We start from the raw sequence: 21,446 nt of genomic DNA on the forward strand, positions 1-21,446 counted from the left end.
CCTCTCTGGTGCCCTCCAGACTCTTGACTGCAATAAGTTGTAAACCAGCATTAAAAAAAAATCAAATTAAAACATTCTAATTCAACCAGAAGAATTTGGCACTACTTTTGAAAATGAAAAGGGGTTTATAACTGCAGGGTGAGGAACAGCATCTGAAAGGTCAGAAATATTTATTACACTGAAAGTTTGAAGTATCCACTCATTTCACAAGCTTGTAATATCTTGGATGTACTTTCTACTTCCTCACTTGGGAAATGGCTAAGAAATTAAACCTCCTCTGAAGATCAGCCAGTGTTATTCCAAGACTCTGCGGGCGTACTGATTTAAAAAATTCATTTTCAAAATTTGGGTGCTGCTGGCAAGACTGATATTAATTGCCTATCCCTAGTTGATCTTGAAAAGGGAGCTGTTCTGATCTTGAGGTTCTTGATAAGGTCCCACAAAGAAGGTTGGTCAACAAGGTTAGTTGGGAGTAATGTACTGAAGTGGATGGAAGATCGGCCACAACCTTGATGAATGAAGGAGCGGGTTCAAAGAGCCAATGGTCTATTCCTGCTCCTGTTCATATTCACTTTTGTGAATCACTGGTGAAAGATGTAGAGCTGGCCCAAGTGTGTATTCTATGCTAGTTGGAGTGGAACTCGATGGTGTCTCATGAACCTTCATTCCTTGTCATTCTAGCTGGTAGAGGTCAGAGTTTTTTGAGGCAGGGTCAAAGGTAGCTTTGGGACTTGAGGTAACAATTACATTAGAAGGCATGCACAGCAGCAGCCGTAAAGAGATGATGGAGATTGGGACACATTCTGACAGTAGGTGTTTCAACTTAGAGTCCAGCACCAAATCCCTTCTTTGCTAGGATTCCCCTACATTATTCCAGGAAACATCTCTCCCTCTTACAATAGTCAGACCTAATGTAAGGAAGGAGTCCCCATTCACTCGAATGAGAATCCCATGGAGATTAGGAGAAAAAATGCAAATCCTTTTTTTAATTTAATGTTTTGAATTATTTCTCAGTTCAATGTGATACTAATATTTCTTTTAAACTAAGAGTTAAAGTAACTTTATACTCCCAGCTTTGACACGAGGTGAGTCTTCACCCTCAGTTTTGCATCCCTTAGAAAGCTGTCAGAACGTTCCTGGGTTTCAGCAGTACACTGCCCAAGGTCTGCTTGCCACCAGGGTCTAGCTCCGACCCATTGAGCTCTTCCAGCAGATTGTTTGTTGCTCCAGATTCCAGCATCTGCAGTTTCTTGTGTCTTTCTAGCTACACCTTAGTGCCTGACTCATTAATGTCTGAACATAAGAATAGGTCTTATGATGCATTGTTGTACCAATCAGAACTATTAGTTGAGTTCTACCTGAACTATTTGTGTGAGCAAGCAAAAACGCCAAAGGACCTACATTGGAGGGTTGGATGCGTTGCTTGAGAGAGCTGCAGGACAGTGATCCAGTGCAAAATAGAGAACAGGGCTCTCTAGATAGAATAGTGATGATTGCAGTGGTGATGTTTTGGAAACATGACTAGTCTATTTTCCTCTTACATGGGTTAGTGGAAACATTCCTGAGGGCAAACAATATCATTTGATACTCTAAAGCGTGAAGGGTTCCTGGATCTCTTCACTGCCCAGAGCTAGAACCCTTTCAAAAATACAGCCCCCATTCTGTATGACTCAGTCTAATCTACACCCATGATCACTGGTCCACACCCACAACAGGCAACTGGATCCACCTGGGGGAAGACACTGGCTACAGCACCCCAGCAATACACAAGAGTAGGGAAGTAGCATTGTTGCTGGTGGTAAGGCTGGAGGTGTGAGGCATTGGCAAGTCCACTCGTCCCAAGGATGTGATTGTCCTGGAGAGAGTGCAGAGGAGATTGACCAGGATGTTGCCTGGATTGGAAGACTTTAGTTATGGGGAGAGATTGGATAGGCTGGGCTTGTTTTCCCTGAGTGAAGGAAGCCGAGGGATAACCGATAGAGGTATACAAAACTATGAGAAACGCAGATGGGGTAGATTGTCAGAACCTTTCCTATGGTGGGGGTATCTAAAATAAAAGGCCACACGTTTAAGGTAAGAGGGAGGAAATTTAAAGGGGATCTGAGGGGAAAGTATTTTTTTTGTAATATGCAGAGGGCGGTTGATATCTGGAATGCACTGTCAGTGGAAGTGATGAGGCAGATACAATTACTATATTTAAGAAGTATTGAATAGGCAAGGCTTAGAAGGACCTTACATGGGCAAGTGGGACTAGCACAGACAGACAAAGCAGTCGGCACAGGTGTGGTGGGCCGCAGGGCCCATTTCTGTGCTACACAACTCGACAAGCTACAGACAAGGTCTCACACAATAAAAATTTTGATAGGAAATTTCAATCTAGAACCAGAGATTTGAGAGTCACAAGTTTGATGTATGCAACAAGGGGCCAGGGAAATGGGTGTTGAATAAGTGATGGGGCTAAAGACACTTGCAAAAGCAATTCCCAGAACATTTTAGTTACGATTGGGCATTGCAGGATCACTTTGTGTTTTGTCAGGCTAATGAGAGAATTCAGGGAAATGATTCAAGGCATTGGACTTAATGTGTAAAGGAGCCTGCAGAAGAGCTATCAGTATGAAGATGCTGCTTCAAATTGAGGAATAGTTGGGTTCAGGGCACAACTCCAAGGCACAAGCTGGGAACAAGCTCACCAAAATAGTAATGGCACCACAGTCTTCTTTACAACCAAGTAACACTACGAGTGGGTTTAACAAGATACTTGAATGTCACAGGAGTACTGAAGGCAGGAAAGTTGCAGGTCATGTGGGTGTAAACGATGGAAGAACTCTGTGGGAGTCAGCTGGCCTCAGAATGCTCCTTCATGATGGTCTGGCCTTATATGTGTCACAAGGTAGGGCCAACTGCACAATGGAGTAAGACCCTGAAGGCGGTAAAGAAATTTGTGCTTGTTTGCCTTGGTTGCAAGAGATCTAGGGAATGGAACAACCACAACAGAAAGTAATCATATTATGAGCAGGTAGAAACAGGAATCTATTGCAAACCCAAGGAGAAGAAGCACAGTACATTTGGGGCCATCTAATTAATTGAGAAGGTAACTTAAGTATGCACATTTATACAATAACAAGTCAACCCACTGAAAGTCAAGACGTGTGTCAGAAATATATCAACCTTTTTCAGTTTAGGCAGAGCAAAATGATGTTGGACATGTGTGCAGATGGGAGATGCATACAAGTGAAGAGTTATGGGGGAAGTGAATTTTGGTTTGCTAAAAGAAACAGGTTCAGTGGCCGACTATTATGGACCATGGGTCTGAACCAGTGTTCATGGGTATAGATTGAATTGAGTCACTCTGAATGAGGGACTATGTGTTTGAAAGGAGCGCAAGATTGAGTGACGAAGAGATGCAGGAGCCATTCATAATTAAGGGTGTGATGACTCTGCCCCTTCGGGTCCCATAATCAAAACATTAACTGTTTCTCTTTCCATAGATGCTGCCTGACCTGCTGAGTATTTCCAGTATTTTCTAGTTTTATTTCAGACTACTGGTCACTGGGTAAGAAGTTCATGGACACTGGCAAACCAGAGTTGCAGATTGCAGTGCCAACAAAACAGAGAAGACTTGAGACTGATGTCTATCACACCTGGGACAATGAAAGAAGGTATAACCCCAGATGGGATGCAGTGAATATAGGCAGTCCTCCTCACAAGGGCAGCCAAACCAAACAAGTTACAGGCAGCAATGCATCAACACCATTACAGATAGAAATAGACCATAGACCTCCTGATAAGGAACATACGCTTGGGCTGAAAGGGAAGCCAAGCAGCTAAAACATGAAATCTTCCTGGAAGGAGGAAAGCCAACAGTTTGGCTAAGGCATCCAAACACCGTATGATAAGGAAATTGAGAAGAGATCAAATGATATAGAGCCAAGGGTTTTGGTGAATGGGAACATGATCCTCTGGAAATTGGTTTGTAATGCAAGCAGACAAGATGAACAAAGAATACAGTTTCTGTGACATACAGAGAATACTAAGGGCATTAGAGGACATGAGCAATAGTAATAATACCTAATGGCAAGCAGTATAGAGGAAGAGTCTGGAATCTGCATGGCCAGTTCACCAGAGTTCTAGGCTGTGCCATTACAAGAATCCACAGAAAGGATGAAAGGTAAAAGGCAGGACACGGGGTGGTCACAAAGGGAGTCAGGTGTACATTGGTGAGAAAGCTGAGGCACAAAGATGGAGCAACCAAAGTAGAGGTTGTTGTGATCCAGTTCCTGATATCCAGCAATACATCAAATACAATGTATTATTGTCACTGCTGTTCATAAGAGTTATTAGCCCTGTGTTAAGTTTAATCTTAACAGTCATTCAGAATATGTAATACCGTGTATGCATAATTGTTTTCATAACAATACACAGCTATGTTCTGATAACAATTTCATAACAGGATGTGAGATTAGATTTTTCTGAAACTTATCTCTAGAAGCACTCCATTGAAATTATCTGGATACTTCAGAAAAGTACAGCTCAAAAGTAAGGAATTTTGTAATCAAAAAAACTAATTTTTTGCCAGTTACATTAAACCACTTGGGTTAATAGATGGAATCAGCTCGATTGCCAAGATAGAAGGGCTTGAGTAAAAAGAGCTGGATGTGAGGGCTTGAGTTACAAGGACAGATTGGGTCTTTTTTCCCTGGAGCAAATGAGGCTGAAAGGTGACATGTTAGAGTTATATAAAATTATGAGAGGCATAGATAGGTTAAATAGACAGAGTCTGTTTTCCATGGTAGGGGTGTCCAAAATGAGAGGGCATAGGTTTAAGGTGAGAGAGGGGTTTAAAGGAGATCTGAGGGGTAAATTTTTCACACAAAGAGTAGTTGGCATTGGGAAAGAGCTGCCAGAGGAGATGGAGGAGGCAGGAACAACAGCAACGTTTAAGAAACATCTGAGCAGGGCATAGAGGGATATGGAATTAATGCAAGCAAGTGGGATTAGTATAGATAGTCATGATGGACGGCTGAAGGACCTGTTTCTATGCTGTACAGTTCTATATATTTAGATTGTTGATGATTTGTATAGACCTTTTTAGAAAAAGGAAGCAGTGTAGTGTACAAGCGCAAGGGTCCCTTTAGGAACTCTGTATCATATGGTATGACCTTTGATACATTGTTGTACCAGTCACTGCTGTTAAATGAGAGTTGATTGTCTTCAATAAAGAAAGTTTTGTTGGCTGTTCTACCCCTTGTCTTGGTTAGGAGCAATACTAAAGGGGCTTCTGACACTACACCAGGTGAGGACAGTCAGCTCGATTGGCTCGGAGAAGTGCAGACAGGTGGAGATGATGGTGATTTCAGGTGGTGGGTGGGTTGAGTGAGATTTGTCCATTTGTCTGGATGGGCTGACAAGGTGAGTGAACTGACTTTCCTACACGATGTTGAGCCTTTCAATTTGCTGCAACCATGTGAGAAAGTGGAAGTTCCATCACATTCTGACACATCTAGTAAGGAGTGAGGAGGGTTTGGGGAGCCAGGGTAAGAGCCACTCTTCAAGGAACCTTCTGTCTCTCACCTGCCCCAACAGTGCTGGTATTTATGCAGCTGGCTCACTTGAGGTTCCAGTCCACGGTCACCCCCAGGATATTGTTGAAAGGGGATGAGGCAAAGGTAATGTCTCTGAATAGGGTAGAAGGAGAATGCTTCCAGCACAATTGCAGTCAAATAATCTGCAGTTTCAATCTAGTTAAAACCATAGGTCAGTCACTGAGACATAAGTGGGAAACAATCCTTTCCCACTTAATGGTTCTGAGCAAAGTTTACTCAGCTTGTACTCACAGTCTGTATAAGCTTATGGTTGAGGGGCAGCAAATGGGTTTATTGGGCCTAATGATTTCCCAATCCTGAACATTCATGTGTGACAAGAAAGTGTCTCTCATCCATCACTGTCCAACTATATTAACACTATGCAGAGCTCACGTTTACTGACAAGTCCATCAGTATTTCCTCACCTGACATTGGGCTGGACAATCAGATTGGAGGAGATTTGGACAGGAGGAGCTGCTGATTTATATTTATATTTATGTTTCACTCACATCAATACCAGAGGGGAATTTGCCTTTGTCTGCTGAGTTACAGTAAATAGTCGTAATCAGAGGTATCATCCTCTTAGAAGACACAACGTTGAATCTCCCTATGGTCATGTCTCAAATCTCTCCATCCTTCTGCACTGCCTATAACTTTCATTCCAAAAAATAGGTTGAGTTACAATACCTTAAATACTTTTAACTGATATAAACTTTACTGCATTACTCTGATCATGCAATTTATGACAACCTCCTGCCCGCTTTCCTTCATGGAAATCATTATCCAATCCCTGACACATCATCAAAATAACTCCTCTTCACTGCTGTTAAAATGCTGTGGTTTGTTGCCATTTTTATTCAACTTACACAAGGGCAGATGCTAACAGCACAAAACAAGTCCATTCAGACACATGGGCCAGTGCCAGGAACAGAGCACTGACTCCCCTGGCTTGTTCTCTTCACAACCTGGTACCGTCTTCTGTTCCAAACTTGACCCATTCTTTCTTTAGAAGCTGCCGCACTGAGCATCAGATACATCCCCAGCAGTGCTTTCTTGCTCCAACAATTCTACGCATTCTGTAGGCGGCTTTAAAACCAAACTCCCCTCTCAGTCTACAAAATACTTCTTTGCTTCAGGGGAAAAAGGGCGAGTCTCTCCTCATAATTAAAGTATCCCATCACTAGCATCACCCCCACATATTGAAACTGGATATATTTTAAACTATGCTCTATTAAACTATGTACTCAATGCACAGAATTAATCATAACATCTACTAATATACTCTACTCTCATTTGAATCACAAAGTAGAGGAGGAGGCCATTTGGCCTATCATGTCTGTGTTGACTAAAAATGGAGCTGCCTAATTATTTCCACTTCCCCACCTGTTGGTCCATAGCCCTGTAGTTCATGGTCCTTCAAGAGCCCTTATGCTACTTGTTGAAACATTGCGAGGGTTTCTGCCTTTCAGGCAGTGAGTTCTAGATCCTCATAATCCTTTGCATGAAAATATGCTAACCCAATTCATTCAGGAATTAACATTAATCTATGTCACCTGATTATTGACATCTCTGCCAGGGGATATAGGTTTAACCTCTATACCGTGAATAGGCTTCTTGTAATTTTACGCCTCAATTAAGTCTCCCTCAGTTTCCTTTGTTCAAAAAAATGCAGGCAAGTCTAGTCAATCTTCCCTCATAACTACAGTTCTCCAACCAAGTGGACATAAACTTGGTACATTAATCGGCTACTGATTGGCCACTGTAAATTGTCTGAATGAGTGGTCAAATCTGAGGGAAGTTGATGGGAATGTGGAGAGAATAAAAGAAATGGGATTGGCGTAGGATAGTATAAAATGGATGTTGGATGGTTGGTGCGGACTCCTTGGACTGACGGCACTGTTTTCACTGTATTAATCTATGTCTCTTTGTGGCTGTAAGTCTCCAAGACAGCCACTGTAGTGCTGTCACATACTCCCAGGAGTGCAGTGACCAGAACCGTGCACAATATATCCAGGTATGGCCTAACTAGTATTTTATACAGTTGCAGCATGATCACCCTGAATATTCTGTGTCTCACATAATAAAAGCAAGTATACTCTATGCATTCTTAACCACCTTATCTATATACCCTGCTATGTTCTGGGATGTGTGGAGCCATTCTCGTCCTCCACAATTCTAAGTATCCTACCATTTATCTTTTGTTTCCTTGCCTTGTTTCCTCTCACCTTCTCCAGATTTAATTCCATTGGCCTCTTGCATCAGTCTAATTGTTGAATACTGGAGACTTAATCCTACCGTCCACCCCTGTAAAATTAACTTAGTTTTCTTCTCTCTCCACAGATGCCATATGACCTGCTGGCAATTTCCAGCACTGTTTGTTTTTCTATTCCTTTCTCTGTCCTCATTCATCCCCTTCCTCAGACAGATCAGCTGTGATCAACAAGCCTTCACCACCCTCTCTCAGTGGACACCTCCACTCTTTATATAATTCAGTCACCTTCAATCACTACCGTCACAAACATTCCCACTGTTCACTTCATACCTCTCCCTTCTCTGCAACATCTAACTTTTCCTAGTTCTTTCACCTAAGCGTTAACTCTGCTCCTCTCTCTACGGCTGTTGCTTGACTTGCTGAGTAACTCCAGCATCATGTGCTTTCAGTTCACGTGTCTATCATCTGCAGATTTTTGGTTCTTGCCTACAATGCATACCATTCAATACCTCTGTGGACTATTTTTCCTTCATTACTCCCATTCGACTTGCTACTTTTTGAAAAAAATCCATTTTGTGTGTAGATCTTTCATCAAATCTTGCAGTATTATTTAACTACAGAGCTCAGATTGGCTTGTCCTGAAGGAACATGGATAACAGAAAGATCCAGCACGTTGAACCGAGTTACTCCAAATGCAAATATAGCCAATGATGCAATACCACAATAAATCTGCTGGTGGTGCTCCTGAGCTATCAGAAGTTAGTAGTCACAACAGCATTGCCTTCAGACGCCCTGAGGAACTACAGGACAAGCACAGAAGAACACCACTGAGCTCAATTGTCAAAGCTAACTCCTGCTTGATCAACCCCATTAGCATTGTTTCCTTGCACTTCCTCCACATACCAGCAAATTATTTTTCTTTAACTTTAAAAGGCATTCGGACAGGTTCATGGAGAGGAAAGGTTTGGAGGGATATAGGCCAACTGCAGGCAAATGGAACTAGCTCAGGAAGGCATCTTGGTCGACATGGATGAGTTAGGCCAAAGGCCTTGTTTCCGTGCTGTATGACTTTATGTACTTATTGCACTGCACTTTCTCTGTAGCTGTGACACTTTACTCTACTGTTGTTACCTGTACTATATCAATGCACTTTGTACTAACTCAATGTAACTGCACTGTGTAATGAATTGACCTGTACGATTGGTTTGTAAGACAAGCTTTTCACTGTACCTCGGTACAAGTGACAATAATAAACCAATACCAATACTGCAGTAGCACTGAAGTCTTGGTCTCCAAGAACCAGTCACATAATTTCATCAAGCTGTTTCAGTAGGTTACAATGGTGGTATCTCCCCAACAGCAATATGGAAAATTGCACAGTTATTTTCTGTTCAAAAAAAGCAGGACAAATCCAATCTGGCTAATTACTGCCCAATCAACAGCAAAGTGATGGAAGGTGTTGTCAACAGTGCCATTAAATGGCACCTAGGTTACAACTTCCTGGTCACCAAAGCCTTGTTTGGCTTTTGCCACCCATGCTGGACTCCAGACCTCATCTAAACCTGGACTAAAGAGCTGAAGGTATGAAGTGGAGGTGGAAGTGACTGTCCTTGACACCAAGGCAGCACTTGACTGAGTATGGCACCAAAGGATCCTGGTAAAACTGAAGTCAATGGGCCGCAAGGGAAATGTGCTCTGGAGTTACAAAGCAATAACACAAAACTAGATGGTTGTGATTATACTCTGGCAGAATCTCCCAAATCTATGACCTCTACCACCACAAAGTACAAGGGGAGCAGGCACTTGGGAACACCATTACCTCTATACACTTCGTACTGCCTTGGGAATGCAGCTAACATAATCAAGGACCCCTCCAACCCCAGTCATTTTATCTTCTCCCCTCTCTGCTGGGCAGAAGATACACAAGCTTCAGAATACGACCCACCAGACTCAAGGACAGCTTCTATTCCACTGTTATCAGACTCTTGAATGGACCTCTCATACACGAAAAGATGAATTTCTGGTCTCCCAACCTACCTCGATGTGGCTCTTGCACTTTATTTGTTGATTGACACTTTCTCTGTAACTGCAACACTATGTTATGCCTTCTGTTTTCCTCTTACTACCTCCATGTAATTATATATGGTATTATCTGGGAGGAAGGCATGCATGACAAAAGCTTCTCACTGTATCTTAGTACTTGTGACAATGATAAACCAATATCAATCAGTGATTCCAAGGTCCTCCATTTCCTTTTCATCTCTTCCGATAGAAAAAACAGTCTGTGCCCATTTTCATCAAGACTTGGGATGCATTCAGGGTTGGGCTGATGAGTGGCACATAACATTGAACAGAAGTGCCAGGAAAATACCGTTTTCAATGAGAGAAAGTCAAACTGCCTCCCAGTGATATTCAATGTCATTACCATCACAGAGGCTCCCACCATCAACAACCTGGGGATCACTGATGATTGGAATCTGCCACATAAATGCTATAGCTACAAGAGTAGGACAGGGCCTGGGTACCCTAGGACTTGTCTCCTGACTCCCCAAGGCCTTTCTTGTTTCAACAAGACACAAGTCAGGAATATGACCTCCTGAATGACAGCAACTTCATCTATGCTCAAAAGTCTCAATATCATCCAGGATTAAGGAGTCCATATATATAGCACCCCCATCATGTCCCACCTACAAAGCATTCTGCAGCAACTTGCCATAGCTTCTTTGGGAGCACGAACCAAACCCACCAACTACCGTCAGCTCTACCACCTTGAAAGACAAGGGCATCAGTTGCATCGGAAGCTCCTCTCTGAGTTACACGCTAACCTGACTTGGACAATATCGCCTTTGACACTCAGTCTAAATCCTACAACTCCCTCCCCGATAGCAATACCTTCATCTGAAGGACACAGGAGTTCAAGAACCACCTTCTCAAAGAACATTAAGATGGGCAATAAATACTGGCCCTGCCAGTGATGCCCAGATCTCAAAAGTGAATAATTGAAAACTGCCTGTCCAGTTTCCTTTTGAAAGTCCTGATGAAATGGTGGGCCAAAGGGCTTGTTTCTCTGTTTATACAACTCCACGACTGTTCAACCACCTCTATAGGAAGTGGATTCAAATCATAGCCATTCCCTTTTTTTTCATTCCTCTGCATCTTTTGCCCACAACATTAAATCTGGCCCTCAAATCATCTGCTAATGGAAACACCTTCCCTTTATTTACTCTGTCCAAAACATTCACGGTCTTGGACACGTCTATCAATCTTCTTCACTCCAAGGAGAATACCCCCAGTTTCTCCAGTCTAATTTTACACTTCAAATCCTTGCATCATCCCCAAAACCACTCTAATTAATCACTTCTGCATTCTCTTAGGACTTCACAAGCTTCCAAAAGCATGATATTCAGAATTAGATATAAAACTCCAGTGTCAGACCAGTTTGACATAATCTCCATGATTTTGTACACTGCCTTTATTTCTGAATCTCAGGACATCACACACTTTACTCCAGTGATCCACCATAATGTGGAATATGCTATGCAAGTGGTGGCAGTGTGTTCATCACTCTGCCCTGGCACTATACCTCTGACATAGGATCAGTATCCACATGCACAAGAATGAAGATTCCTAGCTTGGAAATTAGGAGGAGGAGACAAGCTAGTCATTTACTATTTCACTTAATTAATTTTAGTATTTCTTTGTGTTTATAATGTATTTTAAATGGTTTAAAACAATCTTAATAGTTTAAAATCTTAACAGAGACATTTAAAGACTGTTACGAAGTGCTGACAGCTTTGACAGAAGGAAAGGATCAGACACAGCCTTGTCTCCTGTCTGCTAACTGGCTGCTGTTAAGTGTTGACATGGGAAGGCAGTGATTCAGTCCAATATGGTGGCTGAATTTAAGACCAAAGTACCCTCGTCACACCAACAATCTACCAGCAACAACGCCAAAGGGGTTCTTTACATAACCCACAGAGCAGAGAGGGTGATAACAGTCATTATCACCCTGCTCCCACCACTCTGCAGGATACTGATTGGATGTCACAAGTAGAACACCAGCACAGAATGACAGACACGCTGGCATCCCTCACACATGGTGGATCTTTTGTGAGGTCCAGAACTTAATAAACTGGGAGTGGCTGAGCATTGCAGTTCCCTTCAGTACCACTGGCCATTTGCCCACATAGTCTCGCCCAATGATGTGGGGAAAAAAAAACCATGTGAGCTCCTGGGATTCAGAAAGACCTAGGGTTCCCCTACCCAAATTGCCATTGGTTACCATAAGAACGATTGTCTGGAAATCCCAGTGCAGCCTATTGGTAGTGCTAGGAGAAATCAGTAGCTGGACACCAACCACAACCTCAGTCATTGATCCACCACTGGCGGCTTCACTCGCGCACAGTTAAAAGGTTAAGCAATTTATTTGACCACTTCGCTGATAGCTTTCAAAAGAGTAACTCAGCTAGCTTGGATCTGTTTATACTGGGGGGGGGGGGGGGAGGTAGGGGGCAAGTAAAACTAGAGCATACTGAAAGGAAAAGTACAGAAGATGAAGGGCAGATCACCAAAGCCTCACTGGGACCAAATATAACACAGGTTTCAAATTGTTATTTGATGTCTTGGTTTGGTGCCTCAACCAGAAATATTTGTGGTTTAGAAGACGAGTGAACTGTGGTTGATTTCTGTATAGGTGGATGTGTCATCAATAAAAAGATTGAAAATGGATGGACCTGATAATCTTTCAAGTGGTGAAAGCCATCTCCCTCCACCCACCACCTACCCAAAGAAATCTAACTTCCTACGTTATGCAGCCTTTGCAGATGAAAGGCTGAAATGAGGCCCCATCTCTCTCAGGTACTGTAAAGGATCCCAAGGCACTACGTGAAGAACGGCAGAGGAGTTATCCCAAGCGTCCAGGCCAATCCAGCCAAAGTTAACAAAGTGCTGAGCATATCATCTGCTCATTACCATATTGTTGCTAGTGTAACCTTGCTGTACATTAATTAGCTGCCACTTCAAAAGTACTTCCTTGGCTATAACTTACCTTGGGACACCCTGAGATAGTATAAAATACCATATAAATGCAAGTCATCTCTTTTCTCTTGTGATCAGACCAGAAGAAGGGCAATCGTTGATATGTCTCATTATAACACCCACGTTATACGTATTATACTGCACATTCACCAATAATAAGTGTAATAACATTTGCTTTTTTATTGCACAAACTAAACATCACGGCTTAGTATGAGTGGATGACTTTCTTGAACCTGCATAAAACTGTCCTGATTACAAATGGAGCCTCTATTCTCAAACTAATGACATCACTTCTCTTGATCTGGTTCTCATTTTCTGATTTACTAATATTTCCTTAAGTGAGTCGGTGTGATATTTGTTTAACCATCACTCTTGGGATACTTTACGAAGTGCACTAAGCAAAACACAAGTTGGTGTTGTTTCCCCCAGGGGAACACCGGGAAAGACAAGAAAACAACCTCAGCCTGGATGAGCGTTTGAAGAGTAATAACCAACTAGACTATGGACTAAAGTTGGAAAGTGAGAGCAACCTAAATAGCTCCACTTTTGGCTGGCAAGGGCATGATGGGCTCAAAGGTCCCTTGTGCTATAAATCCCAAATAACCATTTGATCCTGCTCCAAGAAGAATGAGGCCAAGCTTATTCTGTTTGGTGCAGGAGAGGTGAAGCTGCCCTTTGTCCAAGCTGTCATGTCCCAGTCACGTCCACCGAAAGTAACTGCAAGTATTATTGCTGGAACCTGGAAGCTGAGCTATGGCGGCACATTGCTTCATGTGAATCTGATTACTGTCTTTGTGAAGATTTCCTGGAAAATTCGAGAAACTAGCAGAATAAAAAACAAAACGCAGGAGAACAGGAGCAATAACATCTCAACATGTCCTACGCCAAGTGCTGAAAAGAAGCTTTCTTTCGCTGCAGAAGATTAGAGATGATGTCATTACTAAATGGAGCGGAATGACCCTTGCAAAGTGAAAAATATTTCTCATGGTACACTCCAACACTTTTGCTGCTAAATATTGGGCTCCACTTTGCAGCACATTTCAACACTCTTGTAGTTGCTACCAATCCTTCCTGAATGCCTTTGACCCCAGGAAGTATCACGGCAAAGTTACTGCATTTGTGGGTAAACAGATGTGCACTTGAACTTCAAGAAAGACATTGCAACAAACCCTAGTGACCAAAGCATAACCCCGAGAAAGAATACTTTGCAAAATTGGGGTGAAGCTGGGAGGATATATTAGTACATTTAAAGATGGAAAATTCGCAAGACCTATTTTCAGCTAGATTTATAAAACACAAACAAACATGGTGCATCTCCAAATTCTATTGAAAGAATCGATCACAAATCAAATACCAGAAGAGACGAATTTCACACTGTTATGAAATTTTAGACCATATTTCATGATGTTCTGCATCCTTAAAAATTTAGTTTCTGGTACATTAGAAGAGAGAAAAAAAGAGAGAAAACACAGCAGAAGAAAAAGCCATTCAACCCATCAAGCTCACTTCCTTAATGCCCAGAAAAACTATGGGTGCTAACACTAGAATTTTTCAACCTTCTTCCAGGTAAATCACATCAAACTCCAGATTATCTTATGTTTTAAATTTTATCTTTTGTGCCTAATATTTGCCTTTTCCACCAAGTCACCAAGTTATGTATAATATTTGTATGTCACATTTTGTATTGACCAATATAGCTGAATGCATTAACTGCACTTCTGGGCACTTTGTGTCCAAATTTATTAGTTTGTAGGGCAAATGCCCAAGTTTGTCCATTCTGTCTCTAACTATTTAGCAAAATTATAATTCCATCGTATTTCTAGTCCTGCTCAAGACTCCTAGATCTTGCATCCATCCTCATGTTTTCTCTCACCACAACTTGCTACTGGGAGAAGGGAAGGAACAAGATTGAAAAGGAGTCCTGCATATAGTACTACTCTGGAAGGGAAGTGGCATTGGCAGGGTCACAGTCAGAGCAACTTCAAGGAAGTACAGCAGAATGACAAAGCGACATCAGAGATGGAATTGTGTGGCTGTAATGAAATATTGCATCTTACCTCACATGACTGGATACAATGGATGACGTGGGGTTCTGGATACCATCGCAGCAGTCCTGTGCACACAATACTCTGCGGAAAAACATGCTGGTGTTACTGCTTTAAGAAAAACAGAAGTGGCATATCACTTCAATAAAGACAAACTTGTACTTATAAATCACATTCTATGACTCCTGGAATGTCCGAAATTGCTTGAAAACCAATGAAATATTTTGTAGTTCAGTTTCTGGAAAGTAGGACTGATGGTGGAAAATTGAATTTGCAAGCACGTACTGAGGAGGATACATCCATTCTATAACCAAGTTGACCCACGAGAACGGGATAATACTGTGCTATGACCTTATTTGTTATTATTCAAAAGGTATCACTGGCAGGACAAACATTTCTTATCTATCCCTAATTACCCCTGAAGAAAGTGGTGAACTGTCTTCTTGAACCATTGCCATCCTAGTGAAGGTACTCTCACAGTGCTATTGGGGCGGGAATTCCAGGATCTAGACTCAGTGACAGTGTCCAACTTGAAGAGGAACTCATAGTCAGTTGTGTTCCCATGCACCGCTGCCCTTTTTCTTTAAGGTGGTAAAGGTCACAATAGGTTTGTTCAGCACTCTTGAAGAAGCTTTGACAAGCTGCTGCACTGCACTTTGAGCTGGTGGATGGTGTGTTAGGTAGAGGGTCTTCTTTATCCTGGATGACACTGGACTTTTTGAGTTTGGAAGAAGTTGCAGTCGTCCAGGAAAGTGTAGGGTATTCCATCATGTTCCTGACCTGTGTCTTGTTGAAATGAGGAAGACCTTGAGGAGTCAGGAGCCAAGTCCCAAAATACCCAGACTCTGATCTGTTCTTATACCCACAATACTTATGGGGAGGCAGTTTGACTCTGTGTTACCAGGACTCTAGCCAATTCAGAGTTAAATGCCTGATTCCACTGACCATTTCTGTCAGGGTTCCTGGATTCTACACAATCAAATCTTTCTTTGATATCAAAAGCTTTGGATGTCAACTCTTCTGTCTACGTTTGGACCATGGATGAAATGGGGTCTGGATTCAAATGGTCCTGGCAAAGCCCAAAGCCAATGATGAAGGGTGGACTGAGGTCTATCAGGATCAGCTTGTGCAGAGGTGTAGAGGAAGGGAAGTTGAAATAAGATCAAAGAGCCCACCTTACAATATAACATATCTGCCCTTATGAATTCTACAAAAGGAGCTGTGAAAATGTAATGGGCAACATTATTTAAAACAAACACTTACACACGCTGGATAAGGAACTCCCCTTGTTGATCTATAGGTATAGTATAAAGTTGGCCCCTTTTACTATGATTTATAACCCTGTGCTCACATAATTTATATTGTACTTTTTCACATTCCAAGTGCCACTGCCCTGCTGTGCTACAGAAAGCAGCCATTTCCTTTACCCTGGGTTGGATGAGATTCAGTTACCCAGGTCAGTCAAGAGCTTTGCCTCACACAATCAGGTTTAAGTCAGTCCTGGAATGCAGCCATCACCAGCATCTTGGCACAGTACTAAGGCTACCAAAGCTGGTTAGCTTTATTCTTGGAAGCTTCATAATTTGACCATGAACCTCCAACACCACTGACTTGATAAACAGCCTTTTCTATCACCGTCAGTCTCTTTCCCCTCTTCTAAATTGTTCATGGTTATCAATCAAAAATATTCAAGGGACGGGAGCAAAAGAAATCTCAATTCTTGTTGATGGACCAATAATCCTGTGCTTGGGTTGCTCACAGCAATGTCCAGATTGGCCTGAGGTTCCTGAAGGTTATCAGTTCTTCATAATCCTGTGCAGTGCCTTTCAGGAGAACATCATTCAGGAAAAGCTCCAAAACATTAGATGAAGAAGGGTGGAAGATCAGAAGTCCCGGTATCTTTTACTCAACAGTTTTAAAGAACTGGACTCCAGATCTTAAATGCACCACATAAAGTAATTACCAAGTGTCAGGCCATGTATTTTTCTGGAAGGAGCAAAGGTGCTGAGGGACGGAAGAAAGCCTGTGAATAGTTCTCAGAAATCTGTAGGAGTTGCAGGAAATGAAGGAACAAAGCTGAACTGAAGTTCTGGCAGCAACACTTAACTGGATGGGGTATGAATGGGTGCCCAGAAATACACTCATGGCACTGGTCTGTATCACTGTCCTGCAGCGTTAGATGTCCAGCAATCTAACACCATGCATGTATACAGACTCAACAAGACTAAAGATTCCAAGAATACTAATAACTTTCTTATTCCCGGGCTCTTAAAAAGCAGTCATGTAACGGAGCCCCATGGGAATTACTCAAATGGTTAGTTGAAATCAAGGCCTCTTGAAGGAGGCTAAAAACACAAGACCAACCATTGGGACCATTTCTAGAGGAAGAAAAGTTACAGCTCAATAGGTCTAAAATCATCGTCTTCACAGGTTACTTAACGAATGCAACAGGAAACGGTTTAAAGGGTTAAATTAACTTTGCAAGGAGATGGGAATCAGGATGCAACAGAAAGAAGGAGAAACAAGGTGTATAAATGATTGGATGAGACCAGAGGGACAGGACAGGTACAGAAAGAGACTGAAAAAAGAACAGGATCCCTGGCTTCAGAAACAGAGGGAAGCAGTTCAAAAGCAGGGAGGTAATTTTGAAATTATACAAAGTGTGGCTTTGGCTGCAATTAGAGATTTGCTTACAGTTTTAGTCACTGCATTTGAGAAAGAACATTAAAGTTTCAGTGAGAGTGCAGGAAAGATTTTGCTCTGGGGTGAGGGAGTTCAGCTTTGTAGATAGAAAACACAAGTTAAGATCGTTTTCCGTGGAGCAGTGAAGGTTCAGAGGTGATTTCGTGGAAACATTCAAAAATCACCAAGAGTCCAGAGAGAGAGGAAAGAGAGATGTTTTTCTTTGGTAGAAGGACCAAGAACCAGAAATCACAGAATTAAAGGAACTGATAAATAACCATGAGGATAAACTTCTTTATGCAGGAAGTAGTCAGGATGTGGAATTCAATGGTTTAAGGGATTGATCTTTGGAAGGGGATAAATCGCAAGGGATTAAGAAGAAAGTGCTGGGGAATGGGACTGATTGTACTCTGCTTGCACAGTGCAGACAAGGGTTAAGGATTAAATGCCTTCTCCTGATCTTTATTGATTCTAGGAACTCAGGCAGGTCATCCAGAACTAACAAGGAGAAATCTCTCCACTCAGATGTGTAATTTTTTTGAAATTCTCCACTATAGCCCAGGATGCTCCATGAACAAATTCAAGGCTGAGATCAATAGATTCTTGGAGTCTGATTCACCTCCGACTTGTTGTCCCCTTCCTGTGATGTTCTTCGCCATTGGCTTAGTTTTTAGAACAGAGATCCAGCATGTAAGTATACAGGACCAGTTACCTGCAGTAACTTTGCCCGTAGCGGTCCACACAGAATGACAGCAACTGCTCCCGTTTGTCCTGGCATCTGAAACTATGCACTCGTGAATGGGACAATGATCAGAAGGTGATCCACCCAAATATGATAGGGTCCACATTAAGATACAATAGTCCTTTATAATCTCAACAACCCAATATCATTCTGACAATATCAATCACTTTGCAACTGTAATGCACTGAAGATCTGAATGAGGCAATTCACACGCACCTCCTCTTTTCCTAATAGGAAAAACTCATATGCATATAAAACGTGACCCTTTGAGCTTATTTCACGATGGAATTAGATCATGGTTGATCTCCATCTTATCCATCACCCCATTATGTCTCTGAATCCCTTATACAATTGCACAAAATTATGCCAATCTTAGTTTTGACAGCTTTTCAGGAGAGACAGCACCAGATATCCGCAGCTCTCTGGATGAGAAAGTGTTCCCTGAACAGTGTCATTTTAAAGCTTATGCCCTCTTGTTCTACATTTCCTATTTACCTTTTCAAATTCTTAATATCCTGATGAAACAACTCATTTGTTTTTTATTCAAGGGAATACAAACTATACTTATGCCGAGTTGCTGAGTGTGAAGGGAGGGGTTGAATGAAAGGTGAAAGGTAAATAAATAGAGCTCCTTGTATGGAGCACATTTGATAGTGCTGAAGGTAATGGGTGAGGCTAGATGATGGAGCTCTTGGTTGGACTTCCTACTGAAATTTTAGGAGGTCCATGTGCACTTTGTGACTACTTCTCAGGATCCCCTACCGGCTTCCATTCTATTGCTAGAGAATGCTGGCTGCTTGAAAGGAGGTGAAGGATGTGCCTGGTTCAAAGGGAATTTCTTACTTGACCTTCTATACCTTTCAGCTCTTCCTACAGGTTTCTCTAGACACTCCTCCATAACTAGTGACATTAGAGACAAAATAACCTTGCCACTTCCAAAACCACCCTAGAACACTTCTGCTGGATACCCTGAATGGTACCTCAGTGAACTTGCTTCAACTACATGGAGAAGTATGTGTAGCTATTCCATCCCTCAAACCTTCTCCATTGTGCAACAACATTGAAGCTGAGCCATTCTTAATTGCGCCCACCTACTTTGGCTCTCTATCACCCAATAAAAATCAAGTTGCAAACCCAATGGTCAACCGTATAGGTGAAAGTCCAGCAGACCTAAGCATGGGGCAGAGACCTAGCTGAGTACATCTGGAACCCAACCACAATGTGCGAGGAATGTGTGCTAATGCAGGAAAGTGAGAAAACTCATTCTATCTTGTCTAACTGTACTTTTCCAGTATATTTTAGATTATCTAATTAGCATCACTGTATCTTTCTGGAAGCTAAACTTCCACCTCTTTCTTACTATTCACACTTTACAATCGCCAGATTTAATGACTGCAGAGTTTTCAGTTGTTTTCTGAAAATAACCTATTCCAACATCAAAAATATTATAAAGGTGAGTTACATGACTGAATTAATAATTCAGAAAACAGGAGGTCACCTGTCTTCACAGTAATTTAATTTTTTTAAACAGCTTTGTAAAATTAATGGAAATGCTAGCATGTGGCAAAGCTACCAGATCATCATAAAAGTGCCAACAGATTCACTAAGACCTCATCCACTTTATCCAGCTTTATCAATTGCACATCAACTTGCTTTACTCTGAAGTAGCCCAACTAGCCCCTCGATATATCAAGCCCTGGTTCAGGAAGGAAGTCCACCACCATCCCTTGGACAGCACAGCAATGGACCATCATTCCCAGCCGTGACAACTCATTTCTAAAGGCAATCCTCACCTGCACTCTGGGTGGTTCCATCCAGTGCTCCATTGTATCAGCAGTTACATTGCTGGGCAAAACCACCACATCACTGGGAGGTATCACACAAGACGGAATGCACACAGAACCTGAAACAGTAAAGCACATCCAACAGTTGGGATCATGCTGTGCAGAAGACATCCAAAACACACAAAAACTTTTGTTCCACATTACCATAATATTCTTCACCAATTTCTGAAACTACTTTGCCTGAACTTGGTGGGAAATGTCAGTAATTCTGCAACAAACTGCTTGCTATTTATCCTCTCAAGTTTAGGGCTCCAACAAAGGCAGGAGTACCAGAACTGCTGGCCAGGCTCTGATATTGGACTCCCATAGAGCACAAAATTGTTCACTCCCCTGGCGTGTGGGCCAGGACATCTACCAGCTGAACTTGTGCTATGGAAGAACAGCTCTGAGGGAGAAGGGCAAGTGCAAGGTAATTTACATTACTTTCACATACATTTAACATCTTTAATTATTTCAAAGTGCTTTTTTTTCATGAAATTGCAGTGATGTGCAAGAACCAAATCCAAATGTACACTGGGATAGCGATCAGGAACAATGAAAGGAGGCAAATGAGGGAATGTGATCAGAAGTTCTACAGTCATACAGCACAGCAGGTCCTTCGGCCCACCCTGTCCATATCAACAATCAAGTTGCCATCTATAACTAATTCCATTTACCTGCACTTGGTTCCATAGCCTTTCATGTGTTGGCAAACGAAGTGCTTATCCAGATACTTCTGAATATTGTTAAAGTCTCTGCATCCACCACCCGCTCAGGCAGTGCGATCCAAGTTCAACCACCCTCTGGGTGGAAAAAAAAGTCTTCCTTATATCCTCTCTAAATTGCTTACTCCTTAGCTCCAGTTACAGATACCTCTGCTATGGGAAAAGGCTTACTACTGTCTATCTTATCTATGCCCCTCATAATTTTGTACATCTCTATCAGAACTTGATTATCAGAAGGTTTATAGCCAAATGAGGGAAGCTCTGTGGGACTTGATTCTGGGTAATGAATCAGACCAAATGGGAAAAAATTATCTGTAGGGAAAGATCTAGGAAACAGTGATCACAATATCATAGGATTTAGAGTTACATGCAATAAGGATAAAGACAACTGCAATGTAAAAATAGTCAATTAGAGAAGCATCAATTTCAATGGAATGATAACAGATCTGGCTCATGTAAAATGGAATCAAAGCTTGGCAGGCAAAACTGCAACTGAACAGTGGGAGGCTCTCAAAGTGTGGATGCTTCAGCCATAGTCCAGGTACGCAAGAAAGGAAGGGAACTTGAAGCCAGATTTCCCTGTATGACCAAAAAGAGA

The 21,446-nt window shown here is 42.0% G+C and overlaps 1 protein-coding gene across 1 annotated transcript in view; it reads right to left on the bottom strand.

Annotated features, from left to right (window-relative positions):
• The window catches only part of LOC127567956 (pappalysin-2-like), a 290,468-nt gene that overhangs the window by 30,479 nt on the left and 238,543 nt on the right, over nt 1-21,446 (bottom strand). The window contains 2 exon segments of the mRNA XM_052011199.1: nt 14,889-14,960; nt 20,094-20,203. Coding sequence (XP_051867159.1) covers nt 14,889-14,960; nt 20,094-20,203 — 182 coding nt within the window.

Source organism: Pristis pectinata, chromosome 3 (assembly GCF_009764475.1).
Source record: "Pristis pectinata isolate sPriPec2 chromosome 3, sPriPec2.1.pri, whole genome shotgun sequence".
Lineage (NCBI taxonomy): Eukaryota > Metazoa > Chordata > Chondrichthyes > Rhinopristiformes > Pristidae > Pristis > Pristis pectinata.